General features: G+C 34.6%; 1 protein-coding gene across 3 annotated transcripts; it reads left to right on the forward strand.

Moving 5' to 3' along the window:
* Positions 1–18,563: 18,563 nt before the first annotated feature.
* On the forward strand, positions 18,564–20,243 carry LOC107935771 (disease resistance protein RGA2). 3 transcript variants are annotated; one of them, XM_016868388.2, is made up of 2 exons: positions 18,564–19,150; positions 19,866–20,243. In XM_016868388.2, exons 1-2 carry the CDS (start codon positions 18,776–18,778, stop codon positions 19,959–19,961), a joined length of 471 nt encoding a protein of 156 aa, XP_016723877.1. In that variant the 5' UTR covers positions 18,564–18,775; the 3' UTR covers positions 19,962–20,243. The 3 variants fall into 3 exon arrangements, with proteins under 3 accessions (XP_016723877.1, XP_016723876.1, XP_040936218.1); XM_016868387.2 differs by having other exon boundaries at positions 18,658–19,785; XM_041080284.1 differs by having other exon boundaries at positions 18,665–19,150; positions 19,829–20,243.
* Positions 20,244–22,543: the final 2,300 nt, after the last annotated feature.

Here is a 22,543-nt window from a genome sequence, read left to right on the forward strand (position 1 = left end):
GAAGCAGATCCAAGATGATTTGGCATCTCTGTATTAGGAGGAGAGCAGATCAAAGACATAGCTGATTTGGCTTTCACGTGTTTACGTTGAAACAGATCCAAGATGATTTGGCATCTCTGTATCAGGCGGGGAGCAGATCAAAGACATAGCTGATTTGGCTTTCACGTGTTTACATTGAAGCAAATCCAAGATAATTTGGGGTCTTTGTAGCGGCGGAGAGCAGGTCGAAGATTGCAGATTTGGCATCCCTATGTTTATAGGGAACAGATCAAAGATAGCAGATCTGACATTCCCGTGCTTACAGTGAATCAGATCGAAGATTTTAGCATGGCATCCCTGTGCTTATAGGGAACAAGTTGAAAATAGCAGATTTGGCATCCCTGTGCTTATAGGGAACAGATCGAAGATAACAGATCTGACATTCTTATACTTACAGTGAAGTAGATCGAAGATTTCAGCATGGCATCCCTGTGCTTATAGGGAACAAGTTGAAAATAGCAGATTTGGCATCCCTGTGCTTATAGGGAACAGATCGAAGATAACAGATCTGACATTCCTGTGCTTACAGTGAAGCAGATCGAAGATTTTAGCATGGCATCCCTGTGCTGATAGGGAACAAGTTGAAAATAACAGATTTGGCATCCCTGTGAACAGATCGAAGATAGCAAATCTAACATTCCTGTGCTTACAGTGAAGTAGATCGAAGATTTCAGCATGGCATCCCTATGCTTATAGAGAACAAGTTGAAAATAGCAGATTTGGCATCCCTGTGCTTATAGGGAACAGATCGAAGATAGCAGATCTGACATTCCTATGCTTACAGTGAAGCAAATCGAAGATTTCAGCATGGCATCCCTGTGCTTATAGGGAACAAGTTGAAAATAGCAGATTTGGCATCCCTGTAATTATAGGGAACAGATCGAAGATAGCAGATCTGACATTATTGTGCTTACAGTGAAGCAGATTGAAGATTTCAGCATGGCATCCCTGTGTTTATAGGGAACAAGTTGAAGATAGCAGATTTGACCCCCTAAGCAGTAGGGAAACAAATCGAAAGCGACGGGCCTTAACTTCCTAAGTAGTAGGGTAATAGGCTAAATTTATAGATCTTAACCCCCTAAGCAGTAGGGAAATAGATCGAAGGCGATGAACCTTAAACCCCTAAGCAGTAGGGTAATAGGTTTACAGCTCTTAACCCCCTAAGCAATAGGGAAACAGATCGAAGGCGATGAACCTTAAACCCCTAAGCAGTAGGGTAACAGGTTGGAATTTACAGATCTTAACCCCCTAAGCAGTAGGGAAACAGATCGAAGGCGATGAACTTCAAACCCCTAAGCAGTAGGGTAACAGGTTGGATTTACAGATCTTAACCCCCTAAGCAGTAGGGAAACAGATCAAAAGCGATGGACCTTAAACCCCTAAGCAGTAGGGTAATAGGTGAAATTTACAGATCTTAACCCCCTAAGCAGTAGGGAATCAGATCAAAGGCGATGGACCTTAAACCCCTAAGCAGTAGGGTAACAGGTGGAATTTACAGATTTTAACCCCCTAAGCAGTAGGGAAATAGATCGAAGGCGATGAACCTTAAACCCCTAAGCAGTAGGGTAACATGCTGAATTTACAAGATCTTAACCCCCTAAGCAGTAAGGAAATAAATAGAAGGTGATGGGCCTTAAACCCCAAAGTAATAGGGTAATAGGCTGAAAATTATAGATTCTATATTCTTGAAATGGCATTGGAGTGGCTCGAAGCCACAGCAGATCTCCTCGAAGTTTCAGCGGAGTGGATTGGAGTCACATGTCTTATCTTCTTGAAGCTGCAACAGACTGAAGATAGCAAATCTTATTTCTCTGAAGCTACAATAGAGCAAAGTAAAGTGACAAACCACGGTAGACTGCAATGAGACTAGCCGAAGAAGAGAAGCACCAAAAGTTAAGACTCGACGAGACCGACCAAAATTGGCCCTTTTAAAGTCTTTGCTCTATTCCTGTTACACGACAATGAGCAAAGAGGGGCAGCTGTTGAGGCCCAATTTTGGCCCAACTTAAACCAACCCTAACCAAACCCAATTTAGCCCAACAGACTAAAACCCTAAGCCCAGCCCAAACCTAAGCAATTTTCAGCAAAAAGGGAGGAGAAGAACCCTAGCCGCCGCCCCACCTTGGCCCGCCACTACCAGTTGTCTGCCACCAGCACACCCACTTGCCTCCACCACTCTATGCCTGCAAAAGAAGACAAAAAAGGACAGCAAAGAAAAACACCAAAAAATGAAATTCTTTGTATTTTTTTTCTTTGGATTTTGGGCTATATAAAAGCCCTATGTTCATTGTAACGGAGGGGGGATTTTTCTTTTTTTTTTGTGATTCAAGAGGGGATTTTTCTTGTTTTGAGATTCAAGAACAAAAAATCAGTATATCAATAGCAATCAAAAAGGTTCAAAGGTTTTCATTATATTCACTCAAATCGTAATAAGAAATAAGGGATAGAATCAAAGGTTAATATTCTTTCCTTTTCCTTTTTTATTTTTTTATTTTCTGAATTTATTTATATATTCCAACTCTTTCTTGCTGAAAACAATATATATATATATTAGATCTAAAAAAATATATAAAATAATAATAAAAGAGAGTTACCTCTAGGCGATTTTCGGTCACCGTGTACGGTGGCCGGCACGGCGGAGCCACGATGGGGGTGGCCAGATCCCTAGGCCGGCTCTGAGTTCTCTATAGAGAGAAAACTCCTCTTTTTTTTCTTTTTTTTCTTTCCAAACTCAGAAAAATGAAATTTCAAAAAAAAATTTTGACTTTTATAAGCCTTCGGTACGACGTCGTTTTGGGGCCAACACTCAACACCCAAAACGGCATCGTTTCGCTTGACCTGTGCGAGACCTGACCCGTCGGCCTTAGGATCCGCGTGTTTTCACACGGAAGGGCTAATTACGCTTTTAGCCCTTCCGCCGTTTTTGCTTTTGAACTCTGTTTGCCTCTGCTTTTAATTTATGCCCAGGAATTTGATTTCTTTTCTAATTTGGTCCCCTTGAAGCTGCACATTTTGGGTCAAAGGGCTATTGTCCGTTTTAGTCCTTCCCGGTTATTTGCGTGTGCGAATTAATCCCCTCTTCTTTATTTATTACGGATTTGCCCCAAAATATTGTTCTTAGATTCGATTATGTCCTTCCTATTATTTTTATTGTTTCTGTTTACCTTATTTATATTATTATGTTTGCATTTATCTCTTATTTTATTCTAATACTAGTATTATTAGCACTTCTATTGTTTTTACTATTAATTAATGTATGTTTATTATATATGTACGTATGTACATTTCTATATATAAGTATTATTTTTATTACTTCATTTTAATATTACTATTATATCATATTTACTTTCTGCATATTATTATTATTATTATTATTATTATTATTATTATTATTATCAGTGTATATTTTTATGTACATATATGTATATATATACTTTTATATATAGTATTGTTTTTTTAAATTTAATATTTTTATTTGCTCTTTGTATTTCTATATTATTATTATTATTATTATTATTATTATATAGTAGTGTGTATTTGCATTATATGTATATATATATTGATATATAGTATTATTTTTGTTTACTTTACTTTAATATTATTATTACCATTATCATCCTTATTGTAATTACTATTACCATAGTATTATGTTTTTTTAATACTATTTTAAATACCATGCATGTTGTGTACATTCTTAATACTATATTTTGTACATATTTTTCAGTACCACGTATATTTTTATTATTATTTCTATTATTACGTATATATTTCAATACATGCATGTATGTATTTATGTATTGTTATTATTAGTTACTATTGTATATATATCACTGTTTTCAATAAATATTATTTTTTTAATCTAGTACTACGCATTTTACATATATATGTTCCCCATTACTTCATATTTACATTATACTATTATTATTCCTGTTATTATTATTATCGTTAGTTATCATTGTCAGCTCCATTTTACCATGTTCTATTTATTTCTATTTATTAACTTATGCATTCGACCATTGCATTTTCTTCATGTATTTGTTTATATTACTAAACCTTGCTTTTATCTTCTTATAATTGCCCATATCATTGTTATTAACACTGTCGCACTTATTATTGCGTATTAGCACCATAATTTGCTTTCGTATTTTACTATAAATCACGTTATATTTTTAATCAATACATTAAAAAATTTCTTTCATAAAAGTAATTTCCGTATTTGGTAATTCGAAACAATCGTGCCCTAACTTACTGGGTTTCGACTTCTTCTCATTTTACCTAAATAACGGAGTATTCTTTTTAATCAATATGAGTTAAAAAATGCTTATTCTCGGAGATACGAAGTGTTGTGCCCTAACTTACTGGGTATGATATTTTGTCACCTCGAAATAAGAATTTGTTTTAAAATAAAGGCAATATTCGATGTTTGAGAATTCGAGAAAACGTGCCCTAACTTACTGGGTTTCGATTTCTCTCGTTTATTCTAAATAATCGAATACCCTTTTTATAAATTAAAATACACAAATTTCATAAAAGGCAAGCTCGTTCTCGAAAATTCAAGATGTCATGTCCTAACTTACTGGATGTGACATTTCATATTTTGAGACGAGAAGGTCTTTAACACTCGAGCATTTTCATAAAGAGGGATCGTATTTCAAAATTTATTTTAAATCTTTTCAATTTTCGATATTAAGACATTAATTAATCAATTAGGTACCAATTTTGGGCGTTACGAGGGTGCTAATTCTTCCTCGTACGTAACCTACTCCCGAACCTATTTTCTTGATTTACGTAGACCAAAATCGTTGTTTAAATAAATCAAACCATTTATGAAAAACAACCACTTTTACAAGGTGATCCAATCACATCTAAAAAGATTGGTGGCGACTCCCAATTTTCGTTTCCATTTTCAAAACCAAAGTCGATCCCCGTTTTTTTCAAAAAAATGGTTACGACAGCTTGGCGACTCCACTGGTGAGTTTTATAAGAAATTCAAGCCACAAGTTGATTAACTTTTGTCTTTTTTCGAAAATTGAGAATTTAATTTTGATATACGATCTCTTCATTGCGTTTCACCCGTTTTTCGTACTGTTTTCATCATTTTATTCCTATTTTCTTTAATCGTTTCAAGTTTTTATGCATATATCTTCTCGCATTGCATTGCATGACCGTTGTGGTCACACCCTTAAGTGGGAGTGAAAAACTACGCCTTCGTGAGGTTTTCGCCTCCGTGTAGGATAATGGATCACTTTCGGAATACATCCGTGCCTATGGTTTTGTGAGATTTTCATCTCCATGTAGCCATAAGGAAATGTATTCCCCTGAATTGAACTCGATTCAAATGAGCCTATAATGGGTGAGGATCGAGGAATCTGTTGGTTCAGGTACCCTTATTTTAGAACCAAACCACATATAGAGAGACCTAGGAGCCCACCCTAGGTAGAGCCACTCCGAACCCCTGGTGGTCACCCGAATTGCTTTATTTGTTATTTATTTATCCTACACTAACGTGTTTTATTTTTGTTTTGTTTATAATTGCATTACATTACATAATCCTAGGAAGGAGGTGTTGATTCATATTTGATTGCTAAATAGAACAGTTTGTCATAAGAAAACAGATTTCTTGATAAAGTGGATTATAATACGGTTGTCTAAATATGGTCCAAGTGAACACATGAAAGAAGACTGATAGCCTGTGAAGAAATACAAGACTTTGCTTCATTGCCTGAAGACAGAAACTGATAAAGACTATTCTAGAGCCATCACGTCTTGACCTTCTTAAAAAAACTGACAAGTATCACAGTAATAAGTGAGCAACGAGTCGCAACCTAGATCGAGCAAAAAAAGAGTTAATATAGACATCTCTTGGAGAATTCGTCAGACTCGACCATAAGATCCGGATATGAAGAGGAAGATAGGTGTCTTCACTTGGAATATGAGAGAAAAGCCGTATATGTAGTCCGTTTTATGTAAAGAAATTTGCTTTCTAGAAAAGTTGTTCTAATAAAATTAAATTTAGAATCAATGCCTTCCTTTTTTTTGCATTCATGCATTTGCATTACATTACATCAAAGAAAAAAATGTGTTGATTCGAAATTCGATTCCTAAATAGAATAGTTTGTCATAAGGAAACGAATTTCTTGATAAAGTAGATTATAGTACGGTCGTCTGAATATAGTCCAAATAAACACGACGAGAGAAAGCTGATAGTCCACGGAGGAATACATGATGTAATTGCCAGAGATTCAAGCCAACAAAGGTTATCCAAGAGTATGGCGAGAGAAAGCCAGAAGTCCACGAAGGAATACATGACTTGATTTAATTCCGACGAAGATTATCCAAGAGCCGACACTTTTTTTATGAGTATCATGGAGATAAGCGAGCAAGAGATCGAGGCTCAAATTAAGCAGCAAGGAGCTAGCAAAGGCATCTTTTGGAGAATTTACAGGATTCGACCATGAAGAAAAGATCAGCGATTACTTGGACTATGAAGGGTAAGACCGCATATGTAATCTATTTTCATGTAGAGAAATATGTTTTCTAGAAAAGTTATTCTAATGGAATTGAATTCAAGATCAACATCTCCTTTTCTTTTGCATTCATGCATTTGCATTGCATCACATTACATGCATTTAAATCCATAAAAAGACCATAATTAAGGTTAAAAATGGGGAGAAAGAGAGTGAGAGAAAGAGGAAATCTGGAAGCAATACATCCTCACGGTACACACTCCAGGACAAAGAATATGGATCAAAGACTTGAGCAGATCCAGAAAAAAATGTAAGAGCAATTACAGGAACAATTGGAAAAAATCCAACAGGAAATGAAAGATCAAATGTTGGAGGCCCAAAGGAATATGATTGCTGAAATGGCTCAGGTGCTGAAAGGGGCAACAGATAAAGGAAAGGCCCTTATGACTATCACTGAAGAGGGAACTGAGGAATAAAAGTCTCCAAACTTTTGCATACTCGGGAGTGTTTTGAACAATGGGACTGTGGAAGAGATCCCTTTATTTTTAGAGCTAATCTAGAGTAATATTCAAAACACGCTTGTTGCTTTGAGCCTAGAAGCAATAAAAATCCTTTTGTGAAGTAGGCTTGTGTCCTAAGTCTTTATTTTAATAAAATGCATCTTTTTGTGAGTAAATATTCTTTTATTTCATACTATACAAATAATTGTTCATAGATTCTTTTTATTTTTTGGACTTTCTTTCAAATATTCATTTATTCTCCATTCATGATTGTACCATACAAATAATCATCCTTAGAATCATTTACTCTTTGGCATCTGCCTTCAATAGGTCCCCAGATATCAACGACATGAGCGACATTGCTATTGACCCAGAGTCTCCTTTTAAAAGAGATATGTGTCTTGAAGGATCTCAGGACTTGGAAAATGACAGAGATTGTAACATATCTTTTGATGTGTTAAGGATGGTAGAACAAGATAAAAAAACAGATCCAATTATGCAAAGGGCCATTGGCATTGCAAGCCTTGGAAAGAAGTGAATATCAAAGCCTAGCTCACCACAAAGATAAAAGCAAGACATCATTGAGTTATTCCCAATTTAAAGATGTTTTTGCATGATTGAATCAAGATATGCCTAAGCTACTAAGACGTGAAGATGCTCGAAAGGCACATGATGATGGTTTTTTTTAATGGCCAGGCTAATCATGAGGATTGGGTACTGCTAGTCCACCATGGAAGGGGATTGCATCAGTTATGCCATAAATACTGGATTAAGGAAGACAAGATTTATGTGCCTCATTTTTGCACAGGCTTTTACATATGTGGGGCATTGATGTTAAGGGATTGATCTCGTCAAAAGTTTCAGGTCAACAAAGATTCATCCTTGTGGTTGTCGGTTACTTCACTAAGAGGGTGAAGGTAGCTTTATATGTCGATATTATAAGGTCGATAGTTATCAAATTAAAAAAAACAACAAAAAAAACACAAAAAAGAAGAAGAAGAAAACAAAAAAAATAACAAAAATGCCAAAAAGATTATATCTAACTGCACAATGTCAAAAGTTCGTAGTTTGTTCGAAGATCAGATGCCATATCACAGTGCAGCAAAGGTAGCAAAAAAATTGTGGAAGATAACTGAGACTTGTAAAGATTGGCATAAGGAAGTGACCTTTTACCCTCTATACTCGTCGAACGTTGGCCAAGACCTTCACTGGGTATACGAAGTGTTGTGCCCTAACTTACTAGGTATGATATTTTGTCACCTCGAAATAAGAATTTGTTTTAAAATAAAGGCAATATTCGATGTTTGAGAATTCGAGAAAACGTGCCCTAACTTACTGGGTTTCGATTTCTCTCGTTTATTCTAAATAATCGAATACCCTTTTTATAAATTAAAATACACAAATTTCATAAAAGGCAAGCTCGTTCTCGAAAATTCAAGATGTCGTGTCCTAACCTACTGGATGTGACATTTCATATTTTGAGACGAGAAGGTCTTTAACACTCGAGCATTTTCATAAAGAGGGATCGTATTTCAAAATTTATTTTAAATATTTTCAATTTTCGATATTAAGACATTAATTAATCAATTAGGTACCAATTTTGGGCGTTACGAGGGTGCTAATCCTTCCTCGTACGTAACTGACTCCCGAACCTATTTTCTTGATTTACGTGGACCAAAATCGTTGTTTAAATAAATCAAACCATTTATTAAAAACAACCACTTTTACAAGGTGATCGAGTCACACCTAAAAAGATTAGTGGCGACTCCCAATTTTCGTTTCCATTTTCAAAACCAAAGTCGATCCTCGTTTTTTTTCAAAAAAATGGTTACGACAAATGGTGTAATTCAAGAGTACATGTATAATATATATGCCCAATTGGGTACTAGCTTAGATGGAATCCAAGCTGTTGACGGACTCTTGGAGGCATGTTCGAGAGAGCTTAAACACATTTGTATTTTTCGGTGTTCCATACAATATTATGATGAGTGTCAAATTAATTAAAAATGATGTAAAAAGTAGTACAGGGAGTAGGGCCGATCCATAGAAATTGAGATATCAACATTTGTTGTTTGATCCAACCAAGTTGCACGTCTAGTACCTATCCTGCCCACGACATGTGACGGTCTGTGCAAAATAAAAAGGAAAATTCTAATGGAATAAAAGTAAAAATAATAAATGTAATAGGCCAATTTTGGCCCGAGCCCAAGACCCAAAAAAAACAAAACTAAAAGTCTAAAATATTTTAATAGTCCATTACAAAACAAATAATAAGCCCACTACCCAATTACAAGCCTAAACCAGAATTAACTTTAACACACCAGCCCAATTTACAAACAAATTACCAGCCCAAAACCTAAAAACCCTAGATGGCCCAAATGGCCCCTTATCTAAACATTTTCAGAAAAAGAACCAAACCCTAACACCCCTGCATGCTCGCCGCCGATGCTCCCCCGTGCCGCCACGTCAGTGCCTCCGTACCCTCCTCTGCCACCACCGGGTGCCAACATGCCACTCCACCAAAACAGTACCTGCAAACAAGACAAAAAGACAACAACACAAAAAAAATATAGCAAAAACTTTGTATTTCTTTTCTTTCTTTCTCTTTTGGCTATAAAGCTACAAAGATATCAATGTATTTTTAAAAAAAGACACAGAGATTGAAATACAAAAAATAGAGCAATCAAAACAGAGAAAAATTTTAAAGGTGGTCTTTTTATCTACTTCTCTTTTCATTTTGATTTCTTTTATTTTATTTTTTAAAAAAGAAAACAAAAAAAAGAAAAGAAAAGAGTCAAACCTTACCCCATTTTGCGTTTGCACTGCCGTGGGAGGCCGAGGTTCGTCATTTCCGATGAAAAATGAAGTTTTTAGGTCGGGGAGTCGAAAAGTAAAAAATATTAGCCTTCTTTCGATTTTTCGACCACTGTGGAGGCGGCGCCGTCGCTGTGACCAACGGCCTGCAACGGTGCCTGATCGTCGGAACCCAAGGCCGAAGTTTGAAAAGGGGAGAGAATTTGAGAGAGTTGGTTTTATTTTATTTTTTTCTAAAAAGAGTAGAAATGAAATGTTTTGAAAAAAATTTTGGTTTTTATAATAGTGTGAAACGACGCCGTTTCACTTTGGCCATTTAAGTGCCAAAATAGCGTCGTTTAAGGGAGGCTGACCCAAGACCCGACCCGCTCTGAATTGAGGATCTACATGTTATTTAAGCTGAAGGGATATTTTGCACATTTAATCCCTCTGCTTTTTCGACCAGTTTCAATTTATTCCTTTTTTTGTTTTTTTCTTTTAATTTTGCCCGATAATTTTGATTTTATTTCATTTTAATCCCTTAAAGAAACTACTCCGTTTTGATGATAGGGGATAATTTCCCATTTGGTCCCCCTTCTTATCCGCGCGTTACAATTTGGGTCCGCTACTCTATTTCTATTCTGATTTTTCCCTTTAAATTCTGTTTAGCTTTCAATTTAGCCTTTTTTATTTTTTTTTACATTTACATTTTATTTAGTGATTTATTTATTTAAATTTATGCTTCTAAGTTCATTCTAATCCCGATTTAATCCTTAACTCATTAAATTCAACCCCTTATAATTTTTATTTTATTTTCATATTTATTTATTTACTTATACTTTACACCATAAATCTCATTTTAATTCTAGTTGAGTCCTTTCATAGTTTCCACTCTTGTATTTTTTTTTTAGTATTTTTTTGTATTATTCTTTTGCACTTATTTTACATGCATCGCTTACATTTCAAAATTTCATTATATCGTTATTATTAATATTATTACTATTATTATTCATGTTAGTACTATAATGTCTACTTGTATAATGGTTATTATTTTATCATTGGACTGTTTTTTTTTATTTACTTTATCATCGTCATAGTGTATCACCATTATTCATTAGTATTATAATTGCGTGTTATTGATGTTATCTACTTGTTTTGTCATCTTTTCTACTCGTTATCTTATATCGAGCTAATATATGTGTCAAGTGTTACGTTCAAAAATATTTTACCGTTTTTTATTTTAAATACTATATCAAATATTTTTTTATTAAATTTTTAGAAAAGGAAAATTTTGAAAATAAAGGCAATATTCTATATTTGGATCTTCGAGAAAGTTGTACCTTAATTCAAGGAGTTTCGATTTCCTCGTTAAACCTAAATGGTTGAATATATTTTAGAATTAAAATATACAAGTTTTTTTTAAAAAAATTAATTAAAAGGCAAGCTCATTTTCGAGGGTTCAAAATGTCATATTCTAACTTACGGGATGTGACATTTTGTTATTTTGAGAAAAGAGAGTATTTAACGTTCGTTTCAATTTATTACAACGTTTTAGTAAAATTAACATTAAAAAAGAAGGGATCATATTTTAAATTTTTTGAGTTTTCAACTTTCAACACTAAGACATTAACTAATCAACTAAGTACCAATTTTGGGCGTTATGAGGGTGCTAATTCTTCCTCATGTGTTTCCTGAATTTCGTAGACCAAAATTCATTATTTTAATAAATTAAACTTTTTATTAAAACGTTCAAATTACGAGGTGACCCAATCACATCTCATAAAAAAAGATTGGTGGCGACTCCTATTTTCGTTTTCTTTTTTTTTTAAATAAAAAAGTCGACCCTTTCAAAAAAATGGTTTCAACAACAAAGATAAGTCTCACGAACTCTTCAAAAGGGACGTATCTTATATCTCCTTTTTACTCAATCCGGGCCGTGACTCGTTGCTCACTAAACCTCATGGTTCTCGTTGGCTTCTCTTTTAAGAAAGTTCAGCGGCTCTCGAATAATCCTTGTCACATTAAATTCTCGGGCCACGGAGCAATGGTTGTGTGGTCCTCCATTAAACTATCATCCTTCATACGGCTTTGCCCTCATATGCGGAGACATTCGATCATTTTCTTCATTCGAGCGTTAAGATAAGTCTCACGAACTCTTCAAAAGGGACGTATCTTATATCTCCTTTTTACTCAATCCGGGCCGTGACTCGTTGCTCACTAAACCTCATGGTGCTCGTTGGCTTCTCTTTTAAGAAAGTTCAGCGGCTCTCAAATAATCCTTGTCACATTAAATTCTCGGGCCACGGAGCAATGGTTGTGTGGTCCTCCATTAAACTATCATCCTTCTCTTATCACGTTTTCTTGGACCATATTCGGACAACCGTATTATTATCCACTTTATCAAGAAACCCATTTCCTTATGACAAGCTCTCTATTTAACAACTAAACGTGAATCAACACCTCTTTTTATGATGAAAATGCAATGCAATCATAACAAAAAGAAAACAGGTTAGTACAAAGCAAAAGCAAGCAAGAATAAATAGAACACCTATTTGGGTGAATACTAGGGGTTCGAAGTGGTTCTACCTAGGGTGGGCTCCTAAGGTTCACTACATGAGGTTTGGTTCTAAAGTAAGGGTACCCGAACCAGCAGATTCCTCGATCCTCACCCATTATAGGCTCATGCGGACCGAGTTCGGTTCAGGGGGATACATTTCTCTATGGCCATGCGGAGATGAAAATCTCACGAAGACATAGGTACGGATGTATCCCGGAAGCGATTCACTATCCCATGCGGAGGTGAAAACCTCACGAAGGCGTAGTTTCTCACTCCCACTTAAAAGGTGTGACCAACGGTCATGCAATGGAATGTGCAGAAATATACACCTAAACTCTAAACAAAGCAGTAATTATAAATAAATAATAAAAGCCAAAATAAAGGCAAAAAGCAAGTTTTCAATTTTTGACACAAAGACAAAAAGCAATCAACTCGTGGCTTGACTCTCTTATTTAAAGTCCCCAGTGGAGTCGCCAAGCTGTTGACACCATTTTTTGGATGGAAACGGGGTCGACTTGGATTTTGAAAATAAAACGAAAAATGGAAGTCGCCACCAATCTTTTTTGATGAGGTGTGATCGGGTCACCTCGTAAAACGGTTGTTTTTAATAAACGATTTAGATTTTATTAAAACAACGATTTTTGTCTACGAAATTCAGAAAAATGGGTTCGGGAGTCGGTTACGCACGAGGAAGGGTTAGCACCCTCAATACGCCCAAAATTGGTACCTAATTGATTTCTTAATGTCTTGGTGTCGAAAATTAAAAAACTCAAAAAGAATTTAAAATACGATCCCTCCTTATATTGTTATTTTAAAATTACTCAAATAAATCAAAATGGAAAATGCTTCCTTATCTCAAAGTAACAAGATGTCACGTCCAGTAAGTTAGGATACAACACATCGTATTTTCGAGAGTAAGCTTGCCTTTATTTTTTGTTTAAACCTCATTTATTTTAATTTCAAAAGGACGTTCGGTTATTTAGGATCAACACGAGAAGAATCGAAGCTCAGTAAGTTAGGGCACGATTTTTCTCGAATTTTCTAAATACGAAATATTACCTTATTTTGAAAGTTTAAAAAGGATATTCGGCAATTTGGTCGAACGAGAAACCGAAACCTAGCACGTTAGGGCACGTTTTCTCGAATTTCCAAACACGAAACATTGCCTTATTTTGAAGAGTTTTCAAATAAGTAATTATGAAACCGGCTCAAAATATATTCGCTTGGTTTACTTTAAGGGTAATAAAACAATCGATGTTGAGCGAAAATGCGGATTTTGTAAAAAAACATGATGCAATAATAAGAAACTAAATCATAATTCTAAGCATGAAACGATAATAAGTGGATTCAAATTGAAAACGAAAAAAATAACACGTGATACACAGAACTACGTGAAACCAATATAACACAAAACAATTTAAAAACCATACGAACAATATACAAAGGTATAACACATATTAGAATTCAAAATAGTTTATATGTATAAAAAAACGGATAATATATTGGTGATTATTTTAAAAAATATATTGAAACGAATAATATGTAACATAATTTCAAATGAAATAAATTGACTAAACAAACGATATATTTATATGAAAATAATAAATGAAAATAACGTATATACAAAGACCAAAGTAATTAACATAAATAAAATATGCAATAAAAAATAAAATCCTCAAAAGAAAGCCAAGCTATATACGAATAATTTTAAAGAAAATATACACAATAAATTTAGAAAATATTTACATAAAATAATATGAAAGCAACAATGTACATAGAATAGAGTTAATCATAAATTATATGCCTAATAACATAGATATGAGAACATTTCAATGTAATAACATACAAAAAAATAAAAAAAATAAATAAAACAATAATGTTTTTCAAAAGAAGAAGTGGAATTGTCAAAATTATTTGAAATACATATATACAAATAAATAAAGAAAATAAAAAATATTAAATGAACCTTTTTTAAGAAAAAGTGAATTATAGAAAAACTCAATTAAAATAAAATTAAAATAAAAGGGATATTTTATAAATAAAGTAAACCATTGAAATAGAATCGTGGACCAAAACAAAACGCGTATAAACGCTTGAGACTAAAACTGAAAATAAACTAGACCCCCAAACGTGTCGTTTCAGCGCGAATTAAAATGAAAATATGCGCAAGTCCCAGGGATAATTTAAAAGAAATAAAAAACAAACATGACTTAATTAGACAGTAGTGCAAGGGAGGGGGACTAAACGCGCAAATTATCCATTTAGAGAAATCATGCGCATGAACCAAGTCAAAAAAGCTGTCTGTTCCTTCCCCCAATGCCATTTCCTTTTATTAACCATTAAAACCCCTTTTTTTTGTCAAAAAACGTTTTAACCTTTATTTTTTAAAAAGAAACCCAAAAATGTTTTATGAAATTCCTTATTCTCCCTTACTATCCCTTTTGTCTTCCAGCCGAGGAGGCCACCAATGGTTCACCCAACCGCCGCCGTGACTCCGGTGAGTCTCCCTTCGTCGACGTGAGCACGACGTGGCTCCGGTGAGTCTCCCTCTCTCTCCTAATGTTTCTCTCACGCAAGAAGAAAATAAAAGAATAATAACAAAATCAGAAAAAGAAAGAAACTAAAAAAATCACCTTTAACAATTATTATTGCTTTCTGTCTCTGCTTGTATTTGATTTCATATATATTTCCACTATATTATTCGTAGAAAGGGAACCCCCTTTTACAAATTTTCCTTTTAGGCTTTATAGCCGAATGTTTCAAAGCAGAGTACAAAAAAAATATTGTTTCTTCCATTCGCTACTGCTCTGTTGCTGCTGTTGTTGTGTCTCGTTTTGCAGGCGGTGTCAGACGCATGGAGGAGAAGGGCATGCGCGGGGTGTGGTGGTGGTAGTGCGCAAGGTGGCCCATGGTTGGCCTAGCGTGCGGCGGCTGGAGGCTTGGGGAAGCAAACTAGGGTTTGCTGAAAATGGGGTTAATCTTGGGCTAGGGTTATGTTTGTTTTGGGTTTAGGGTTAATTTTGGGTAGTTTAGGCCATATGAAATTTGGGCTGCAATTTAGACTTTATTTCATGTATTTGGTTTATGTTTTATTTTTATTTTGTTTTTGTTTTGGCACTGAGCCCGGGCAAAATGGGCTCGTACACCGAAATAAAAGTTTTTAAGTATAAATTTGGATCTCACAGCTTTGTACTTTATTTAGCTACTAATGAAAATATATGAAATAAAAGTATAAATATAATTTAAAAAATGTGGAAATAGGATTGCGCATGGAGCAGAGAAGTAAAAAACAAATGAACAAAAGAGGGGGGCAAAATTTCCAATAATAAAGAAATAAAAATCATCACCCTTTAAAAAAGAGTGGGCCAATCTCACTTTTACCCTTTAGAAAAGACATACAATAATGATTGCAATTGATAATTCTGCCCAACTTCTTGTTCTTTATTCATAGCATCATGTGGTGCTTTTCAAGAAAAATACATTGAAAACTGCAGTAAATTTATAAAGGAAGGCCGTCCGTTAACTAAGTTTTTAATATAAAATTAGTAAAATTTTATTTAATTATTACTTAGTGGGTGGGTGGTGACATCTTTAAAATATTATATTGACTCTACGGGTAATGTATGTATGTATGTATTTATGTTTCATCTTGTTCGAATCATTTCACTCTTCCTCCTGCAATAATCAAACACTTTTTGCGTACCATCAATGGCTGAAGCAATTGCTTTCGATATTGCTGGAGAGCTCATTACTAAGTTGATGTCTCGTGCTCCCTCTCAGATTGGAGTATGGTGGAATTTCAAAGATGACCTCGATGACTTCTACGCACCCTCTCTACAATCAAAGCTGTGCTTCTTGACGCCGAACAACGATATATGAAACGCACCCCCTAATTTTTTTAAGCTCATAAGAGTTCTTCTTATTGAAGAAATATAGTGAGAGAGCTTTATCTAATAAATATATATAAGTAAAAGAAAGAAAGAAATAAAAATGGAATCAAATTAAAATTATACCTAAACTTTAATTTAATATGTAATATTATATTTAAACGTTGATTTTCAGTAATTTTATAAATGAAATGTTAATTTAAATTAATTTTCACAAACGACTAACATTATTATTTATATACTATCATTTTACATATACATATTGTATATACAAATAATTATATTTATCTAAAATAAAAATAGATTAATACCTTCATTTCGATAAATATATATAATTGAGTCAACATTAAAATTTTATGTAAACATTTAAACTGCAATAAAAGTTTTACTTATATAATTATATTGAATTAAAGTTCATGTATTAAATCATGTGTTGCACCTTGAATAATTTTAATATTTTTCTAAGAAAAACAGACTTCAACACCATTGGTGTCGGGTTTGAAAGTAATATTTGTCAATTTCTTTTCTTTTCTTTTCCCTCCCTAATCTTTTGGAACTTGCTAAAAAAAATAACGTCAGTATTATTCCTTGTGTTGGAATATTGTCTAAAATACTAAAAAGCCATAAATGTATTAATTTTTGAGTTGATGTATACTACGCAATAAATAAAATAAAAAGTACAATCAAAATGATTATATGTTTGAAACTCGGCCTATATTTATTGAACCTTATCTAGAGAAATGAATCTACTATAAACTTTACAATATAAATAAATTATTCAAGCCTAACTTGGTGCAGTCTCTCCATTGTACAATTATGTAAGCTCTCCCTACTGTCTTTGCCTATTGGAAGAGAAAATCAACAGCCAATAATATTTCCTCAATTATGAAAATCAACAGCCAATAATATTTCCTCAATTATGCTTCAGATTTAGTTTGGGTTCGACTCGCCTTACTATTAAGGCTTTACTTTTCTCTTATAATTTAGAAAAAAACACAATATTAATAATAAGAGTATAGTTAAATATTTCCAAAGTGAAGTTAAATTACCAAAGCTCGATGCATGGGTTCGTGTTTAAACACTTGAATATTACATAGCTCTTCTCTCTATCTAATTTTAACAAAAACGATGAGCCTTTTGAGAAATTTGTGCCAAATTTTGTGACTTCTGTCTGCCATGTGGTCATGTCCGGCGAATTAGCATTACTTTTGCCAAGAATTATATTTTTATGATAAAAAGTTTTATCAAGAATTATTAATGTTTAGTAACAAATTTTTATTATTATTGATTTCCCTTAATAAAATTTTAATTTTAGAATTATTAATAATCAAGATTAAATTGAAAGAATGTGCTTGATAATTTTTTTAGAATTAGGACCAAATTGATAGAATTTATAAATATTAGAAAACTAAATTTGTTATTATGCCAATAAAAAAGATCATGTTAATATACAAAATGATATTTTAATAGTTTTCCAATTGATGGTGTTTGATTAACTCATAACACCAACTCTCTCAAGAGTTTGATATAAATAGAAATAGATGCCTTGTAGAAACATAATGCATAAACAAATCGCTTAATGATAAATTTAGTTCTTGATTTTTATATTTTTTACCAATTTAACCCTTATTCCTTTGTTGAACTAAATTTGGCCTCAACCATTTAAAAATATTAAAATTACTTTTTTAAAAATGAAAATGTTGACTAAAACATAAATTTTTTAACGATGTTGGTATGGCAACATGTGTAGTATACTATGTGTACTTATGCTAACATGACATTATTTGTCTTATATATCACATCAATAAATAATTTTAAAATTTTTAAAAATTTAAATTTAAAAAATATAAATAGTCCATAAAAGTTTAAGAAATTAGCAAGAAATACACATAGATTGCCATGTGGGTTACCATATTTAAAAATTTAACATTTTAAGAAATATTTTCATTAAAATAATCTCTTTTTGAAAGATCAAAACCAAATTTTATTAAAAAATATAAGAAAATGTTAATGCTAAATTTATCATTGTTGCTAACATATAGCATCAATAGTTACTAACAAAAACAAAAAAAGAAAAATAGTTACTAAGATTTTGTTTGATAAATTTAAAACTAATGTCGCATATCATTGACAGAAAATAAATGTTAAATTGATAAATTTTAATAGAAACTATCAAAGATGATAACGATTAGGCTAAAACTTTTAAATTAAAAAAAAAGTAGGATAATTAAATTTTTAATTTTTAAATTACAAAAACTATCAACACATTTTAACCTAATTTCATGACCATTCAAATTTGAAAAGTGTTTGTTATATGACTATTAAATTAAGTATTTTTTTTATTTCAATTATTTGTACGGATCCACATTGACAAATTTTGCCCAAGTTGATGTATTTTGCAGCACCCCAGGTGTCAATTATTGAAAGTAATTCAATTATCATCAATCCAGCTTTGGCACCATTGAGAAATTTGCGTCAAATATTAAACATTTCCCACCAATCAACATTATTTATAAATTACTTGGTCTCTACATGTATGTGTTCAAATCTGTGGTTCATCTTGTTCCAATCATTTCAGTTCTCCTCTTGCAGTTTCAACGATCAATGGCCGATGCAATTGCTTTCAATCTCTCCACAGAGCTCATTACTAAGTTGAGCTCTCATGCTTTCTCTCAAATCGGACTCAGGTGGAATCTCAAACATGACATCGACGACCTCAAACGCACTGTCTATACAATCAAAGATGTGCTTCTTGACGCAGTAGAGAAATCGGTGACCGACGAACTCCTCAAATTTTGGGTTGAAGAGGTGATCGATGCACTTTATGACGCTGATGACTTGCTCGATGATTTCTCTACTGAAGCTTTGCGGAAAGATCTGATGAGTGGGAATAAGCTGACAAAAGAGGTACGCCTTTTCTTCTCAAGCTCAAACCAGTCTGCTTACAGCCTCAAAATGGGGCGGAAAATTAAGGCTACTAAGGCCAGATTAGCTTCGATTGGAAGTAAGGCACAGATGTTCAGCTTGGTAAAGCGTGATTATCATGTGAAAACTTCTTTCTTGACTAAAAAGAGGCAGCAAATGCCCCATTTTGTGCGTGAAGATGACATAATAGGGAGGGATTATGATAAAGTAGCTCTTCTAAAACTCTTGTTAGGGTTTCAAAGTGAAGAGAATCTTTATATCATTCCAATTGTGGGGATGGGAGGGATAGGGAAAACTACACTGGCAAGACTTCTTTATAACGATGAAATGGTTAGACGTCATTTTGAATTGATGATGTGGGTGTGTGTTTCAGATGTTTTTGATGTGAAAGCAATTGTAAAAGCCATTATTAAATGTGTGACTTACAAAGCACTAGATCAAAATCTCGAAATGGACCAACTGCAAAAACAACTTCAAGATAAAATTGATGGGAAAAAATATTTGCTTGTTTTGGATGACATTTGGAATGAGGATGTGGAACAATGGTAAGCTTAAAGACTTTATTGATGGGTGGGGCTAGAGGAAGTAAGATAATACTAACTACTCGCTCTATGAAGGTAGCAAAATTTACTAGTAACTGTCTGCCCTATGTTTTGGAAGGCTTGTCTGATGATGATGCTTGGTCTGTTGAATTTAGTTCCCATGCAAGACATGCAAAGGTGGCCATGCAAGGAGAAGTGGCAGCAAGCAGTCGAGCTATGAAGTGCAGAAACTGGAGCTTGAAGTTGCCTAACTACTTGTTATGTTTTGATTGTATTTTTAATTATTATTTTGTAATCTAGTTCATGTTGAACTAAGTTGGTAAACCTTATGATGTTTTTTTTGTTGATTGATTGACTGAAAAATCAGTAAAGAAACTTAAGCAAGCTGATTAACAATTTCCAATGTAAATTTAGTGGTGTTAGGTATGTCATTAGGTAAAGACTTGTTCATTTTGTTGTTGTTATCTATTATATGTAATGGCATTATGCCTTCTGGATTTGTTAATGAAAATATCAGCTCTTTTCATTCAAAATACTCTCTCTCAATTTCTTTTGTTTTCCATTCGCATGTGTTTCTGTTCTTGCTTCTGAGTTTGTTTCTTCAGCAAGGCTCGAGGCTTGCTATACAAGCAAGATTGAAAACAGTCTGTTGTTGTCTCTTTGCACCAACAATTGGTATCTAGAGCTTCATTCTTAGTGGACCTGTTTTATCAAACTAAGAAAGCTGAATGTCTTCCTCAAGTTTTTCACCAGTTTTTCACCAGCAGCCAGTCTTCAATGGAGAAGGCTTCCACATATGGCTGGTCAAGATGAAGACTTACCTACAGGCCTTTGATCTGTGGGAAGTTGTCAACACAGATGCTGAGCCAGCACCACTGAGGGCCAATCCCACAGTAGCTCAGATTAGGCAACATGCTGATGAAAGGACCAAAAGGCACAAAGCCATGTCCTGCATTCAGAATTGTGTGTCAGATGTCATCTTCACCAGAATTATGGCCTGTGAGACTCCAAAACAGGCATGGGATAAGCTTAAGGAGGAGTTTCAAGGCACTGAGAGAACAAGGCAACAGCAGCTATTGAATTTGAGAAGGGATTTTGAGAACCTGAAGATGAAGGAAGAAGAAACAGTGAAGCAGTATGCAGATAGAATCATGGCAGTGGTTAACAGTATAAGGCTCCTTGGTGAGCACTTTGATGAGGCAAGGATAGTAGAGAAAGTTCTCTCCACTTTGCCTGAGAGATATGAGGCCAAGATATCCTCTCTTGAGGACTCAAGAGACCTTGCTACCATCTCTTTGACTGAGCTAATCAACACTTTCTATGCTCAGGAACAAAGGAGAGCTAGCAGAGCTGAAGACCACCAGGAAGGTGCATTCAATGCCAAGGCCAGAGAAGCCTCGAGCATCAATGCTCCAAGAGGTAAAAAGCCTTGGAAAAGCAGGCCTAAGCCTGATACTGCAAGGAGCAATGACCAGCCCTGCAGACATTGCAAGAGGCCAGGTCATCCAGAAGACAGATGCTGGTTCAGGCCAGATGCAGTATGCCAACACTACAAGAAGAAAGGCCATGTTGAAAGGGTTTGCAAAAATAGAACCAAGTCAAGGCAGAGTCAATTTCAACAACCAAAGGTTGAAGCTCGAGTAGCTGAGGACAGTAGTGATCAAGAAGAGCAGGTTTTTGCTGTTTCTTGCTTAGCTGCTGAGAAGAAATGCTCAAAAGGCTGGTTATTGGACAGTGGTTTCACTAACCACATGTCACCAGATGCCTCCTTATTTAAAACCTTAGATAGAAGTTGCAAAACCAAGGTCAAGGTTGGAAATGGTCAGTTCATAAGGGCTGAAGGAAGAGGAGAGGTGCTGATATGTACCCCCACAGGCAACAAGATCATTCCAAATGTGCTGTTAGTGCTAGAAATCGACAGAAACCTTCTCAGCATAGCTCAATTGCTCGAGAAAGGCTATTCTGTTGTGTTCAAGAACAAACAGTGCCACATTGCTGATCCAAGTGGATCAAGCCTTATGACAGTCACAATGACTGACAAATGCTTTGAGGTACACTGGCCAAATGATTCAAAGTCTGCATATACAGCCTCTATTGATGATTCCAAGCTTTGGCAGCAAAGGCTTGGGCATGCCAACTTCAGATCATTGGCTCGAATGGCCAAAGAAGGCTTGGCAGAGAACTTTACTAGCTCAGTGGAGCATGATGATGTGTGTGAAGTTTGCCAGATGGGGAAACAGGCAAGACTGCCATTTCCTACAAATTCAGCTTGGAGAGCTACTGAAAAACTGCAGCTGGTGCACTCTGATCTATGTGGCCCGATGAGGACTGAATCACTCAGCAAAAATAGGTATTTCATCCTCTTCATTGATGATTTTACAAGGTTTTGCTGGATTTTCTTCTTAAAACACAAGTCTGAGGTAGCTCAAGTGTTTGTGAAGTTTAAAACTACTGTAGAGACAGAAACAGGTTGCAAGCTGAAATCGATAAGGTCAGACAATGGCACTAAGTACACTTCAGCTCAGTTTCAAGCCATTTGCAATGATGCTGGTATCAAACACCAACTTACAAATGTCTACACACCTCAGCAGAATGGGGTATCAGAAAGAAAGACAGAAGCTTGATGGATATGGCCAGGTGCCTGCTGTTTGAGAAGAAACTGCCCAAGACCATGTGGGCTGAGGCAGTAAACACTGCTGTCTACCTTCAAAATAGGCTTCCTACCAAAGCTCTTGCATCCAAAACACCTTTCGAGGCTTGGTCCGGTTTCAAGCCTTCCTTGGCACATCCGAAGGTGTTTGGTTGCCTGTGTTATGCACAAATACCAGCAGCA

This window comes from Gossypium hirsutum, chromosome A11, assembly GCF_007990345.1.
Source record: "Gossypium hirsutum isolate 1008001.06 chromosome A11, Gossypium_hirsutum_v2.1, whole genome shotgun sequence".
In the NCBI taxonomy this organism is placed as follows: Eukaryota; Viridiplantae; Streptophyta; class Magnoliopsida; order Malvales; family Malvaceae; genus Gossypium; species Gossypium hirsutum.

Coding starts and splice junctions, on each gene's coding strand:
- LOC107935771 (XM_016868387.2), top strand. CDS start 18,776: ATGTATGTGTTCAAATCTGTGGTTCATCTTGTTCCAATCATTTCAGTT.